Here is a 15,052-nt window from a genome sequence, read left to right on the forward strand (position 1 = left end):
AGTTCCTACACAGCAGGTGGTGCTGGGTCCTCATTGTGTGTTTTCCACCTGCATAGCAAAATTCTAAAGGAAGCAATTCATGTAGTCATTGTCAAAACCTGCAGTGAAAACATCCTGCACTACAGGTGTTTGCTTGTGTTACAAAGGGATCTCTCCAAAAACAAGCTTCAGTCTTTCATAAACTCCTCTTTAGTAGGAATTTGTGGACCACTGAGGACCCAGAAGTACAGCAGAGTAAACACAAATTCTTGACTGGCCAATTTTCTACTAAAACAGTCATGACATTTTTTCCCAAATAAAGCACAAAAACCAACCTCTCAATGAAATCTGAAGAAAAAAACCTCAACATCTCAAGTTTCATGACTGTTTAAAGTCATTGATAACCACATATATTGAACACTGAAAATATTTAGCCCTTCTAATGTTTAAATTTTAAGCCTCACCCCTTCACTACTATCAAATCTGTGACAAAAGAGGGGAATCAGGACCATACAGTTTCTGAAGAAAGTCACTGTTCATATTGACTTGTTACAAACAATACAGAAGAATAATTTTTTAAAATTCAGTTTAATGTTATTTAAATATTGTCTGGGCTAAAGATTAGGCTTTATTAATTTATGTGCACAAGTTTTAGTTCAGAACTCCCAGGATATTGAGTCCAACCAAACACTACAAAGACACAGGGTAAAAACTCATTCATAAAAACAACTGTATCTTCTGCTACTCAATTATTCCTGTATTTCACTTCTGAGTCAGCTTCAAATTTAAAAGTTTATGCAGGTTTGCAGGCATTGCTGTTTTACATCCTGAGCTAATTAACAAATAGTTCTTCAGAATGTCTGCTGAATATGGTAAAGGAACATATGGATTAATTAAAATGTCACTAAGCTTCAGAGAGCAGCTAGTAATTGAGAGGTAGTGGCAGTAACTCCAGCCAACACAAACTATTCACAGACTGCCCTGGTTTAAGTGCACAAAACCACAGCACTTACCAATAAGGGCCAAACCTCCACTTGTAACAGAGCTCTGTTCCACAAGTGCACACCCATTTTAGGTTATGAGAGGAGACTATGACTACTAAATGGAGGCAGTGGAGCAATGAATGGCATCATATCAGTTAACACAGGATGGAGAATGCTTGTGATCACCTGCTATCACAGTGTGCAAACTCACCATAAGCACCAAGCAGCATTATGTCAACTGCAACCCCAGCCTAGGGGTCCTGTGAAAGGAAGATTTCAGACATTTGCAGAAGCTCTGGCATAGATCTGTAGTACAAGTACTAATTTAAAGTCACGTTTTTACTGTAATCAGGCAAGACAGTTTCAGCAATGGCTCTCAGGCAGAGACTGCTGGTCCACACAGCAAACAACAAAAGCAGCAGTTACATGGAAGAGATTAAAAGTCTAGCATAGAAGTGTGCTATTTTAAGCCTGCCTGTCCAACTCTTCAATAACTCTGTTCTAGCTATGGAACAGATGTGCAATTTATGCTCCACAACCAGTTTTCACATGGAAGTGCAGCAGTAAGGTGAAAATACATGACCTCCCTAGAAATGAAAGGGCTAGAAAGGATACGCAATATGTCTGCCTTAAATCTTCATTATTTGGAGCTTCTGAGAAAGGCTCTTCACTCATTTAAAAAAAAAAAAAGTGGCTACAACTTTTGCAGACTAGTTCTATTAGGTATCTTAGTTAAAAAATGGTAACATCTGATGCTTAAGAGCAAAAAGAATGTAGTGAGTGAGGTTTACCTGCATGAGGAGCATTGCTTAACCAGATGAGTTCAGGATAAATGAGTCCACTGACCATACACCACTGCTACTCTATTCCATATCATCAGCAGCAGGCTCCCTCAAAGAAAGCTCCCTCAGCTGGGACCACAATCTGAGTAAAGGCATCACAAGGACTAGATAATTCAAAATAAACATTTCAGCAAACTAAGTATTTTCAAGTTACAGAAACATTCCAAAACAAAAAAAGCAACTATATAAAAAATGTACTACTGCTCATAGAAGAGTGCAAAGTCTCAGGACTGCACCCACAGTGTATTTCCACTCATCTTCCCTACAGTGTATCCAAATCCCAAGGTTCATGTCATCTTAGTTCAGTTTCTAGATGCCCAGTCACTAACATTCAGTAATAGAGAGTGACCTCTAACCAGCAGCTGCTGCTGTTCCTATAGAGGCTGGTATAGTTAATGCAAACTTTATTTACAAAAGACACTTAAATTAGTTACTTCATGCCATGTGTCCATACAGAATCAACAGTTCAAGGATTACATGGAGAATTAAAATTAAGAGTAAAATCACTAAAGGTTTTCTAAGAGTCAAGAACTAGGAAAAGATTTTAAAGACAACTTTACAAATAAAAACCCCAGTCATGAGAAACTAGTCTGAGCAAGAGGATGGTTGTTTACAGGTCTGTACACTAAAACTAATACACAGACAGCCTTCTATTGTCAAAGAGATGCTCATTGAGAAGCAGATTATGTACAAATACTTGTGCCACAATGACTCAACCCCCCAAAATCCACTGTATTATACATAAACCAGTTTGTATACATTAGGCCTAAACGAGGCCATTTAACTATGAAGACTTCTAGTTTAGTAAACTAAAGCTGAAGCCAGCCCCAAGCAACAGCGATACCGTCTCTCTGCATCTCTATTTGCGACTGCTTTTTATTCTCTCCAATCTTTTTTTCAAGTCATCAATATTGGCCGCTGCAGAAGAGGGTGAAGCCAGGGTAGTTCCAATGCCAGAGGAATGAGTCTGATTGGAGTCCAGGTCCAGGTGTTGGTACTGCTCCCGGGACTCACGCAGCTGGGAGAGCTTACTGTGAAGCATATCTGTAGAGGATGCAACTGTAGGGAGTGTTGGTTTAGAGAGCAGAGACGTCAGAGGGGGTCTGTCTTCCTGCTATGAGGGAGAAAAGGGAAGTGTTAAGATGTAAAGTGGTAAAGGTCATATAAAATGTACAAATCATCATCAATGGCTTTTCATCTCTTCAAGCAATAAAAACAGAGTAAAGGGAAAGAGCACCACAACACAAGTGGATCTGGAGCAATAAAGTCAGTTGCTGTCAAAGTCAGAACCATGCAAAGCTAATTACTATGCTCAATCATCTGAGCAGTTAATGTTTAATTTTATGTCAACAGGGACGCAAAGAAGCTAGTCTTTCAAGATCAAAAAATTCCCTGCAGACTAGAGTTTTACTGAGATAGACTGCCAGAGTCTATCTCAGCCTAAATTATCTGAACAGCCTAAATTCTAACACAAGAGAAAAATCCCTGCCTATGTGCAACATCAGCAGACAATGAATTTTCTGGAAGAATGAGAAGAGGAAACTGGCAAGACTGAACCTGTAAAAGACTTAAAATGGCAATTCACTGTTCTTTTACCAATATTTCCATCTGAGTTACTTACCTTATTACTATGATCTAGGAAACATTTCCCCTCCTCAGAGCTCTAAGCTGATACTCAAATTTGTGTCAAAGGTTAAAACAGTGATGCATCTGGATGACTATTCCTAGAGCGAACATCACTTCTCACATGGCCGAATTCAAATTTCAGGAATTGGCACTAGATTCCTAACACACAGATCATTGAACTGTAAGAAATTTGGGTCTACAGATTTCCAGTACTAAACTCATTTATCATTCCTGCACCTTAGTATCCATACACCCAAAACATATAAAACTTCAAAGTTTTATCAGCTCTCATGGTAGTTTTAGAGCAGAAAGTCTAGAATTTCCACATCCTTAATCTCTGAGGTGTTAACTTTTAGAGAACAGTAATTGTTTGGACCTTTCTGAGATTCAACTTCCCATCAAGGAATGATAAGCTACAGGCCTGTAGAAACAACCTGCACACAACATCAGCAATGCAGACAGAGCAGACTGAAATGCAAGCCTACTTGGCCAAGTAATGAGATTAAAGCCATTTATACTAGGCATAGCGACATGCAGTGAGTAGCTAGGACATGCATTATAAATGAAAGATCATAAATTCTGATTGGAATCTGCCTTCTGGCATTTGAATTCTTATTAAAAAAAAAAAAAAGTAAGTGAGTGCAAATCAAGTGCCTCTCCAGGGGATTTTACAAGTGTTGTCAAGTACAATACCTTTGCGTTGTCAAGGCCACAACGCTGCCTGAGGATTTTTAATCTTTCCAAGTAAACTGAAGGCCCCACTTCCTCCCCATTTGTGTTTCCTATAGATGAAGATACAGTGTGGGTAGACGCAGGAACACATGTTCCTTCCATCTGAGGAGAAATTCCTGGAAGATGAGGGGAAGGAGAGTTAAAAGATTGAAAACATCAGAAAAGCATAAACCTCTTGGTCAGTTCCTTGTGAAAAGATGCAATGGATGAAGAATTAACCAACCTATTATTTGCTAGTTATTTGCATTTGCTAGTATAGATATATCTGGCCTTTCATTTCCTTGCAAAAGTGACAACTGAAAACCTAGAAAAAAAATAGAGAAATTTAAGGAATGGCTGCAGAGGTTTCAGCACTTCCCCCAACAGCTGAAGAGAACAGTGCAGGGAGAGGAAGATGCTGCTGTGCATCAGCAGTGAACATGTCCAAGGGGAGAAGGGAGCAATTGGCAAGGTGAGAAATACTTGGAGTTGTCTGTCTTTTTCTAGTTTAGTCATACTTTTGGGCTTACCACTGATTCTAACCCCTCTTTATCTCTCATTTGTGCAACTTGAAGCTTTTTATTCCAACACAGTCTCAAAGAGCGATTTCTGGAATGCACATAACAAGGTTTTTAAAGCTTCCCTACCAAGAGACTAGAAAAGGAATTTACATGATGAAAAAACCTTTTCCATTATTAAATGAATTGCAAATTCTTTCTTAAGACTTATCATGGACAAGGATTTGTTCTCACTAATTTATGACACGGGTGTTTAAAATAGATAAAAGGAGAATAAAGGTTAAGCATTTATACCTTAATCTAAATAAAGCACTGCTGCAGTATGGAACAGCATGTTTTATTATATCAGACAAAGTTAGGGAAGGGAAAAAAAAAGACAACTGTGGCAAGTAAATTAGGTTTTGAAAACTGTTGAACTAGTATTTCTCAGTTGTACAGACTTTTACGATGCAAGGTAAAATTTTCTGTCCTACATAGGTGGACACATTTATGAAGTTCTAAAAGAACCTCATATAATCCATCTTCCTAAAGGAATCCACAATACAGGGATAGGAGAAGGAGCAGTAGTAGAAAAAAGGCTAAAGTTTCGCAGGACACTATGAAATGAGTAAGAAATAAAGGTTAGAAGTAGTTCTGCTAGACTGTGTACCAGCTTTTACTGTCAGCTAATAATTTGTCACATTCCTTCCCTAATATTTCATTAAATACTCCTTTGTATTTATCTGCAATGAAAAGACTCAGCAACAAACAGTTTTACAGTAATTCACCAAATTAATGACAAATTCTGCAGAAACAGTTCATGTTATTTAAAATAAGCTTTCCAATTCCACAGAAAAAAATACTATTAAAAGCATCCTATATGTTTTTTAGTAAAAAGGTCAAAGGAGAATCTGACAGCTGATACTGCTGTTTTAAACCACCTTTATACCTCGCAGAACCAATTCTTGATACCAAACACATGAAACACAGGCAAATGTTCAATCCACACTACAGGATAGCAATTAGAACCACGTGTTTGCCAAGTCTTTCAGATGTTTTCTACATTTAGTGTGGTTCTAACTTCTGGTTTTGTAAACAAAGAATGCTGCCTCACGAAGCAACTCAAACAGCAAGAAAATGGCTTGCTTCAGAAATCCATAAATGTACACAAATATTAATTTCTACCAGGAGACCTGTAACTGTTCTAACTCTGCTTCTCACAAACCAATCAGTTTTGCTATAATGTACCTGTAGAAGTAGCAATGCGTCCTTTCCCTTCCCGTTCTGTTTCTATCAGTCGAAGGCCTCTTTCCACATAGCTTTGGAAGAACTGTGAGGAATTTTTCAGGAAGGGCTCAATGTCTGCATCAGAGTATTTCTTCTTGTATTCATACAGTTCTGCCAGACCCTGGGAAGGAAGAGTTGCTATGTATTACTACAACTGTTGCATACACTACTCTAGTGTATCATGCTCTCTTTCTTGCAGGAAGGGGGCACTCACCTCCTTGGTGTTCTCCTTTGAGCCAATCTTCTTAAATATTTCTGCCAAAATATCATTGACTTTGGCTTTTGAAGCCTTTTCCTCCTAAATAAATAAACAAAAGGAGACTTTAAAACAAAGAATAAAATAAAAAAGAAATCAGACAAACCCATGACACCCTCACACCTGCTAGCTGGATACAGAGCTTCCAAGATGAAGAAAACCTTGAAGTGATCAGGGTTCTACATAGCCAGTTGATACACAGAATGTGAGCAAGAACATCATGAAGATGTCGGACTCCTTCTGAGAAGTGTTTAAAATCTGTTTTGGATATGGCTTACTTTTAGTAGATCAGATGCAGTACCATGCAGCATAAAACTTTTGCTATACATTTGAATTTCCTGCAGAGTACTTCATCCTGGGATATGCACAGTATACTCAGGTAAACACATACAACAAATTTCCAAAACAGGCGTAAATGAAAATTTCACTTTACAAGAGTATTTCCAACATTAGTTGCATGTTGAAAAGGGAATTACTACTTACACAAAATTTAGTTTTTTTCTTAAATGAATTGCTTTACACCCCCTTCCCCTGCCAACACATCGTTACTTACTATGCGAGAAGCTCCTTTTTCTGTATCCTTATCAGCTTTTCCAGTCTGCTCCATAGCGTGTTTCATTAGTCTACAAAGGTGAGCTTCTAGCTCAGACTCATTTTTGTTGTCTATCATTGTTAAATGATCTAAGATCTAAAATGAGAAAAAAGGGGAATTTTAAAAAAGGAAAAAAAAAAAGAGGAAATACTCTAAAGACTGCATGAACATCCAATTTAAAAATATGTGACTAGTGATTGCTCTGACCTTGGGCCCTTTCAGCTTGCACAGGGTGTGAAGGAGTGTCTTCAACGTCCTAATAGGGAACTCACTCTTACATTGCTTGAGCTTCTCTTTGGGAAAGACCTTCATGAAAATGTGGATATCCAGCAGAATCCGATCCAGATTGATGCTATTGATGGTTTCCGGAAGAAGACGCACCATTCTCCACAGACACTGGAATGAGAGGCTGACTTGAAGCAAGACAACTCAAGAAAGAAGCACTTGATTATATAAGAAGTTACATAACACTATCACTGAGCCACTTCACTCTGCTAGCACATCATACAGGCATGCACTGTGTCTGCTGATCAAGCAGGTTTGCACTGGTGCGTATTTCTCTTTGCAACTGGCTGTACAGTATCCAGATCTTTCTTTAGAGCTGATGCATACTTAAGGTTCTCTACCTATAACTGGAGACTGAATGCTTTGTGTGAAGAAATTTCAGCAGATAATACATATATATGCTATCTATACCTACACATAGACAAGTTCTTTAGGTTTAACCACATTAAGAATGCCTGAGCTGTCTTTAAATCTTAACCAGTTACAAAAGGGTGTTGTATGATAAGAAACGATCTTGCTCATGCTTTAAATGCAGACATTTGCCTGTTCACTCTGCCTGTCAATACAGATGACAGGACAGAAGTCAGCTCCAGCCTGGCACTGTCTGAATCCATAGTACAGTGTGGTCCTCAAGCTAATAAGCCCAGCAGGTGACTGTATGGAGGACTGCACCTCTGTGTGGAGTTTGTATTAGTGTACACAAGCTTCTGTAAACTATTAACAGGTCTTAAGCTCCCCCCTAAAGTCCCTATATGTGACATCTAGTAAGATCAGAATTATAGAAGTTGTAAGAAATATTTCAAGTTATGGACACTAATTTTTTTAACTCCATCTGTTCTTTCAGGTAAGATGATTCAGAGAAACCATGTAAGTTCAAAATCTCTACTACAGGCTCACCTTCATGACAAGTTCTGAAAACTTAGGAGAGCTGGCTGTTGCTAGAAGACTGTCTTGGAGCAGGACAAGCAGAGCACTAGAAGGAAAAAATTTATAAAGGTTACACAGAAAAAGTGCTACACATAAGAAAAAAACCAATACCAACTCACCACAGAATACCACACCGGAGACTGGGGTAAGTCCAGTAGATGAGCAACAGCTCTTACCTTCTCTCTTTTTAGTATGTTACAAGAATTTAAGAGACAGTCTGCTGAACTTAAAAGCACAAAGAACCATACTAAGCTGGCTTGTTTAGCCTGCCTCCAGGTGTACAGTCAAATTCTGATCACAGTCAGTGATAGTTCTTCATTAGCTAGCTGAGTGATTCTACAGACACTGGTCTTTGCTTACAAAATAAGTAAAACTCAGCCGTTCAAGGAACATAAGAGAACAGGTAAAGAAGAGCAGTTAATTGTGCACTTTTCATTACTTACCTCAAGATGTTGGTCTGGTCAGACTTCTCCAGAACTTTAACTACCAAGAGGTTGACTGATCGGATGACCTGCTCACCCTCCTCAAGATCTTCAACCCGAGAATCCAGCATTAATGTAATAAGACCATGCATTAGGTCTTTAAGCACACCAGTGGATGCCTCTCGAGCCAGACTCTCTATCTGAAATAGCTACAGATTGAAGAAAGTGTCAGTTTTCCTTGCACATAATCCTTTACTATAAGGACTTCTCTAGACTACACTGTCAAACCAAGACATATCCACATCTCCGTGTTTCCCACAAAAGTAAGAACAAAACTATGAACAAAGCTATTTCTACTGAGTGACTTCTGAAAATACTCAGGCCACCAACTCAGCAAGCAAAAGGTAAAGAATTTTAAAACTAGAGCTTAATAGAAGTCTTAGTGGCTGTATTTTGCAGAAGCAGAGACCTTCTTCTCTTCCCCTAATTCTTATTCCCCACTTACTCTCAAAAGGTGCATTGATAAGCATTTGGCAACAAACCCTCCTAAGAAAGACTTAGTAGGAAGCTAACCTAGGTACAGAACAGACACTCCATTCTCCCACAACTTCTGTGCAGAAGTTATTTGTTCTTCACCTTATCTCTTACAGCAAGCCTTACCGTGATCATGCTCCCAATAATACAGCTGTAAAGTCTGACAATCTCATCTTTGTCCAGCTTCTCATCTGCCATATGTGTATTGTAGATCAACCGGAGCTGCATAAATGTGGCTATTAGGAATTGATCGATGTGGCCAGACATAGCTTCTGCTTTGTCCTCCTGCTTGAGAACCTCATCAATCTAAGATTTAAAAACAAAACACTTGAGTAAAGTCAACATAATGCAAACAGTGCAAAATAACAGTAATTTAAATACTTTTCTGTAGGAAAGGTTTTGTCCTGACTAATCCATTTGCCAAGGCAGTTGTATTCTAAGCTTTCACCCAAAATCAGTTGCTAGAGATTTGTATTGCTAATCCAAGCACAATCAATTACTGATATTTTAGAGAACTGTAATCCTATCCCATACACAAATGAAAACAGCTACATTATAGATTCTGGAATTTACAGTTTTATGAAATCTTCTGGACAAAAAAGTGTCTAACTAGTTAAAGTCACCTTAAACCCATGCAAAAACTATGGGGCAAGACAATCCTTTTGCCAAGGATCTCTAAAACAGTTCAAATTTAAAAGTTAAGACTCACTGACTAACTGGCTATTACAAACTCTTAGCAGAAATAATTTGACAAAACCAAAAAATATAACACAGAAGCACTAATGAGAAAAGCATTAAAGTTATTCTACATCTTTCAAGTGGAATTTCTATTGCTAAAGCGAGTCAGATGGCCCCTGTGCACTTAGTTTTGTCATCAGGGAGATTCTGAGCAGAGCCCACATCACCTGACATGGATGCTCCACCACAGTGCAACTCATCACCCTCGCAGGCAAAGTCTGGTACAGTGTGATTAGTTGCTACCTTAATTCACTTACCTGTGTCAGAGCCTGGATGCTTGTATTTATATCACCACTGGCCACTTGGGAAATGACAAAGTTGATAGTAGAAGCTGTGTTACTGTGCATGTCATCAAAGTGTGGGGACACAGCACGGATTCTAAAGGGTTGGAAACAGGATTCATTACTTTTTGGAGAGCTACACTTATGTACACTTAACTGCTGTATTTCAATGAAGATTTAGAGGAAAAAGGATTTCATTCTTCACTGAGGATTCTCAAGGAAGGAATAATTTCTTTTTACCATGTCTATTGCACTGTTTGTAAAGACACTGATAATGCATTTACAAACTCAATACCATCTAACTATGAAAATGCCTAAGTAGAACTAATATTTTTCATTAAACATAACTGTTCTCTGGATTTCAGAAGAGCACAACAAACCTTTGTTTTGCCATCTCTTCAAGTTAGCTGACATTACCCTCTTATGGAAACAAGTCTGAATGTAGAAACTAGCACTATCAATTCACCTTTTCAAAATACTTTTTTAGGCAGCCCCGCTGATTTCACTTAGGAGGTAAAACTAAACTCACTTGGGCTCAGGAATCAAGACTGGCTCAAAGATGTCATCTAGTTTGTGTTGTACAAGTGCTGGCATCTCACATCTGACAGTTCCATTGTCATTTTCAATTTCATCAAGATCCAGTTGAAATTCCCGTGGAACTGTATGTGTTGTCTCCGGGTGGCTGCCCATGTTGCGATTTTGGCTACAGAAACCAGGAGAGAGTTTTAGTTTAAGAGGTAAGATTATTAGCACTAGCATCCACTGGTAACTTTAAAGTTCTCATACTAACATAGGTTTTGCAGTTTGGATTATATTCAAGCCCCTTAACTCCCTCTGCTTTTCCCCTGGTCCTTAGTAAAACAAACTTCTGTAGGCCAGAAGAGCAGCTGCTACTTTACTTGTCCTCCTAGTTTCTCTTGTAAACCACAAGATACCTGTGCCAGGTATGCATGGTTTGGGATAACTAGCACAGTTTACAGTACTATCAAAATAATATAACTTTTAAGGTGAAGGGCTTTTTTTTTTTGCCTTTTTTTAAAATAATGGATAGGATGCACACGTACAGAGCAATTTCACTAGCCCCTCTGAGTCCAAGACTCACAGCATTCCCACATGACCTATACTGCATATCAGATTTCTCAAGGAAATAATTGAATATATAGTTCTCAGCACAGACTTTTAATCAAAAATGATGAGCAGGTGGCAAGGAATAGTTTCTGAGCTTTTTTGTTTTGGGTACTGTTGTCCCAGGCTCTGCAATTCACACATGCTTATCCATTTTTATGCTTAATGTCTAATACAACCAGAACATGGTCCAACAAATTTAGTCCAACACACTGAAAGTTCTCCCAATATCATTAACAGCTGCTTAATGTGGAAGTGCCATGTCTGTCTGCAGCCTGACCTACAGTCACCTTGACAGAAACCTGTATTTCTCTTTTCTTTTATTCAGAGATCTATAAATAATCTAGAACTAGCCATGGCAAACCCATCACCCTCAGGAAGGGATGGCAAGGATAGAAATTGAAAGATACAAGAGCCTTGCTACCAAGGAGTTAGTGGGCAGTACTTACATCCTATAAGTGCGATACATAATTCTGTCCATGGAGAAGCAGTGAAAAAAGGCACAAGACCATTTAGAAAGATTTCAAGACAGACAAGACAAAAAAATTTCAGACATTTAGATTTATATTATTTGGCCATTTTTCACAACATGCGAAGATGATGATACAAGAACTAAAGTGACATTGTCAGACATATTAGCACATCCACTATGCAGGTAGAGACCATAATGGAACATCACATACTTGAGTTTGGAGGACATGTCCTCAGCTTGTCCCTTGCGCATCATGCTGGCATTGGCACTCATGTTCTGAGCACGCTGAGGTTTCTCCTCTGCCTGTCTCACTGGAGCAGAAGAGGGTCTCTTGGCTGACCGCTTTATTCTTTCCTCCAGCATGCTCATGTCTTTCTCTGAAAGCTGTAACACACAATGCTATCACTCATCCTGAGTTGTATGGGTTTTAGAAGTCTCAGTCACCTAGAGGATTCACACCATACTTATCAGTGCAGACTGAAATTCTCTAATATGAAGGTGAGAACTGCCAATGCTACCTCTGAGCAGCAAACTCACCAGAACACTCTGGACTGTCAGATGCTACTTCAAGAGCTAATTAACCCATGCTGACAAGCTGTAATACAGAATACACCTATTTCTAGCCCTGTTTTTTCTTTCAAGAAACAGTTAATTTTGAATTCAAACTATGGTACTATCCACTGTTTGTAATTGTTGCATGTGTTGCTGCAAAAACCCAAACAAAAAAAAAAAGCCCACCCACCTTTCTACATTCCCTACTAGCAGTGCTTGAACACTCTGGACCCTGCCACAGAAGCCAGAGTTCTTCTGATAGTTGTCCTGTTCAATGTACTCATAATTCAATATGAATACCAGATCAGGCAACTTAATGCTCCAACTCAGGCAGTGAAAAGATTAATATTTACCTGCTTATTCACCAGACTGAAGACTACCAATTACTCCATTTGAATAAAAGTAGGCATTACAATTTCATGAGCAATACTCTCCAGCATCCCTAGATTTAGAAACCTTCCTGAGAACCCACAGATGGACCATACTGAAGCTCAGAAAGAGCTGAATTGTTCAGGTGCTACAGTTTTTCCTTTACCTTGAAAATTCAAAAGCAAATGGACTATGTAAAACTGAGGCAGAAGCAGATTGCACTCTGAACAATAGTTAAATAGGATGGAAATATAAGATGTAAATGAAAATGTAATATTAACTCTCATGGGAACAGTTACCAGAGAAAATAAGAGTCACATTAAATTTCAACTTTTCAAGAAGCTGGAAAAAAAAAAAAAGCGGGGCAGCCTTCTCATATTCCATAAAATACCATCCAATAGCTTGTATGCCCTATGGCATATGACACAACACAACAAAGCTGCAAAAGCATTAAAATATCTATCACATTCCAATCAGTTTTAATGCTGCTAGAAACATTACCAAGGTCAAATCCAGAGAACAGAACTGTAAAAAAATTATCTAACTGCTTTTGATTCAGATTGGAATTCAGTCTACTTAATCTGATATGCACAGTAATTAGAAACACAGTGAACTAGCTTTCAATTGCTGAACACTGGAAACTGAGTTTTACCATCTTTAACTTTTACTGCATTTTAGATGATAATGATTAAGTATAATTTTCAGAGAGCAAAACAGCAGCAATACAAAGCGGCATAGTACTGACACTTTAAAAATGAAATGCAGTAAGATGAAGCAAGCAAGCAAAACTTACCAGACTTCAACTGCAAAGCAACTGGATAAGTTGGGGACAAAGAAAAATAGCTGAGAACTCATTGGAGCCCCAACAACTAGCCTTTCTTGGCCAAATAACTTATCCAAATACTCTGAATCAGATGTGTCACTTGTAAAATTGACTATAATGCAAGTTACTCTTTATAAACAATTTAATTCCCATGAAGGTCAGTCTTTCTCTTTTTTTTTTATTCATGCACATCCAGGTTAAATACAGCTCTCTTACTGGAAACAGGCTGATCTCTTACTGGAAACAGGCTGAGGGTTGGGGTTGGGAGCATACTGAAGGGAAGGCTGTGAGGAAACCTCACTGCAGTCTTCCAGTACCTAAAAGGGGCCTACAAGGAAGCTGGAGAGGGACTTCTAACAAGAGCATACAGTGATAGAAAAGTAATTACTTTAAAATTAAAGAAGATAAATTTAGATTGGATTAGAAACTCTTCACTGTGAGAGTGGCTGAGGCAATGAAAAAGGATACCCAGTCCCTGGAAGTGTCCAAGTGTCTCTGCCCATGGCTTTTAAGGTCCCTTGCCAAACCATATGATTTCATATATTCTGCTATCTGGGATTAACCAAATAGCCATCAGAGAATCTATGATGTAGTAAGTTATTCTCAAAACTACAAAATGCTCTTGACACCAACAGCAAGATGTACCATGATCAATCACAAGCAAAACAGTAGTAATCCCCTACAAAAGCGTAAGGACTGACTTGAAGAAAAATCAAACCACCAAAGCCCAAGCAAACAATCCCACAAACCAAACCAAGCACAGCATGCTAATCCAAATTCACCATGAACTCATGTGCAGTTATACTGACATTTCCAATCAGCTTGAACACTTGGTCACCATGGACGTTGTAGACAGTCACGATGGTGTTCAGTGCAGCGTTGCGCACGGTGTTGTCCCGGTCACCAATGTGGGTTGCCATTTCTTTTAAGGCTTTCCCTGGAGTTGGCTGGCATACATTCATGCCATATGATTCAACCAGACATCCAAGTTCTTCCAAGCATTCTAAAAGAAGATGATAACATATGCACATTCAACTTAAAAGCTGCTGTGAAGAGAGCCCTCCCAATTTCTGTGTTGCTTGTACAGCTTGAATATTCACTGTAGAGAACTGCCAATCACAAAGCTGAGGATAGATATACTCCAGGTGATTTATGGGATCAACGGTAAGCTACCGCAGACTACTTCACAGATAAAAGCAGTCAGTCATCCTTCTACACTTCAAGTATTTCCCATAACCATGTAGGAGCAATGCTACAGTTAACATCACATTCAGGTAAACAGTTGTGAGCTTGCAATACTATATTATGTATAGAATTTAACTTTCTGCTTATACCAGGATAAGATACCCTCAAAGTGATCAGGAAGTTGTTTGAACTACAAATGCCACAATTTTATTACAGACATTATTTGTGGTGAAACAGATGCACAGTGTAGAGACATTTCTTGCTCAGATTAACTGATTCCCTTGGTGAGTAGGGACACAGTACTGTCACTGTTCTCACTAGCACTGTTTCACTAAGAAAACAAGCCTACTCAAGGGACTCATAATACTCATAGCAACTTAAAGAGATTCCTTGTCTTTGGAAGGTATAAAGACACCAAAATATAAAAAGCAATATGATACTAGTTGAAAATCTCATCCTTTAAACACTTGCAAACATCTGCATAAAATGCCATGTGCATGCAAATTTCACATTCCACTCAACATTCTTATGCTGGGTTTTTCAAGATGCAAACCAAAGCAATTTCA

At 38.6% G+C, this 15,052-nt stretch overlaps 1 protein-coding gene and 1 non-coding gene across 7 annotated transcripts in view; both read right to left on the bottom strand.

Moving 5' to 3' along the window:
* Positions 1–548: 548 nt before the first annotated feature.
* The window catches only part of CKAP5 (cytoskeleton associated protein 5), a 54,023-nt gene continuing 39,519 nt past the window's right edge, over positions 549–15,052 (bottom strand). For 3 of the 6 annotated variants that reach the window (XM_058027330.1, XM_058027332.1, XM_058027331.1), the window contains exons 32-45: positions 14,111–14,304; positions 11,769–11,941; positions 11,535–11,558; positions 10,490–10,663; positions 9,937–10,057; positions 9,068–9,247; positions 8,429–8,616; positions 7,956–8,031; positions 6,981–7,169; positions 6,735–6,869; positions 6,140–6,223; positions 5,887–6,046; positions 4,124–4,278; positions 549–2,918 (exon numbers count right to left, since the gene is read on the bottom strand). In XM_058027330.1, coding sequence (XP_057883313.1) covers positions 2,664–2,918; positions 4,124–4,278; positions 5,887–6,046; positions 6,140–6,223; positions 6,735–6,869; positions 6,981–7,169; positions 7,956–8,031; positions 8,429–8,616; positions 9,068–9,247; positions 9,937–10,057; positions 10,490–10,663; positions 11,535–11,558; positions 11,769–11,941; positions 14,111–14,304 — 2,108 coding nt within the window. In that variant the 3' untranslated portion in view covers positions 549–2,663. The remainder of the gene's footprint in view (positions 2,919–4,123; positions 4,279–5,886; positions 6,047–6,139; positions 6,224–6,734; positions 6,870–6,980; positions 7,170–7,955; positions 8,032–8,428; positions 8,617–9,067; positions 9,248–9,936; positions 10,058–10,489; positions 10,664–11,534; positions 11,559–11,768; positions 11,942–14,110; positions 14,305–15,052) is intronic. The other 3 variants (XM_058027334.1, XM_058027336.1, XM_058027333.1) reach the window with 2 other exon arrangements.
* On the bottom strand, positions 9,779–9,889 carry LOC131085365 (small nucleolar RNA SNORD67). Its single transcript, XR_009114628.1, has one exon. It is a non-coding gene; the product is annotated as a small nucleolar RNA SNORD67 (small nucleolar RNA).

The sequence above is a fragment of the Melospiza georgiana genome, chromosome 6 (genome assembly GCF_028018845.1).
Source record: "Melospiza georgiana isolate bMelGeo1 chromosome 6, bMelGeo1.pri, whole genome shotgun sequence".
NCBI lineage: Eukaryota > Metazoa > Chordata > Aves > Passeriformes > Passerellidae > Melospiza > Melospiza georgiana.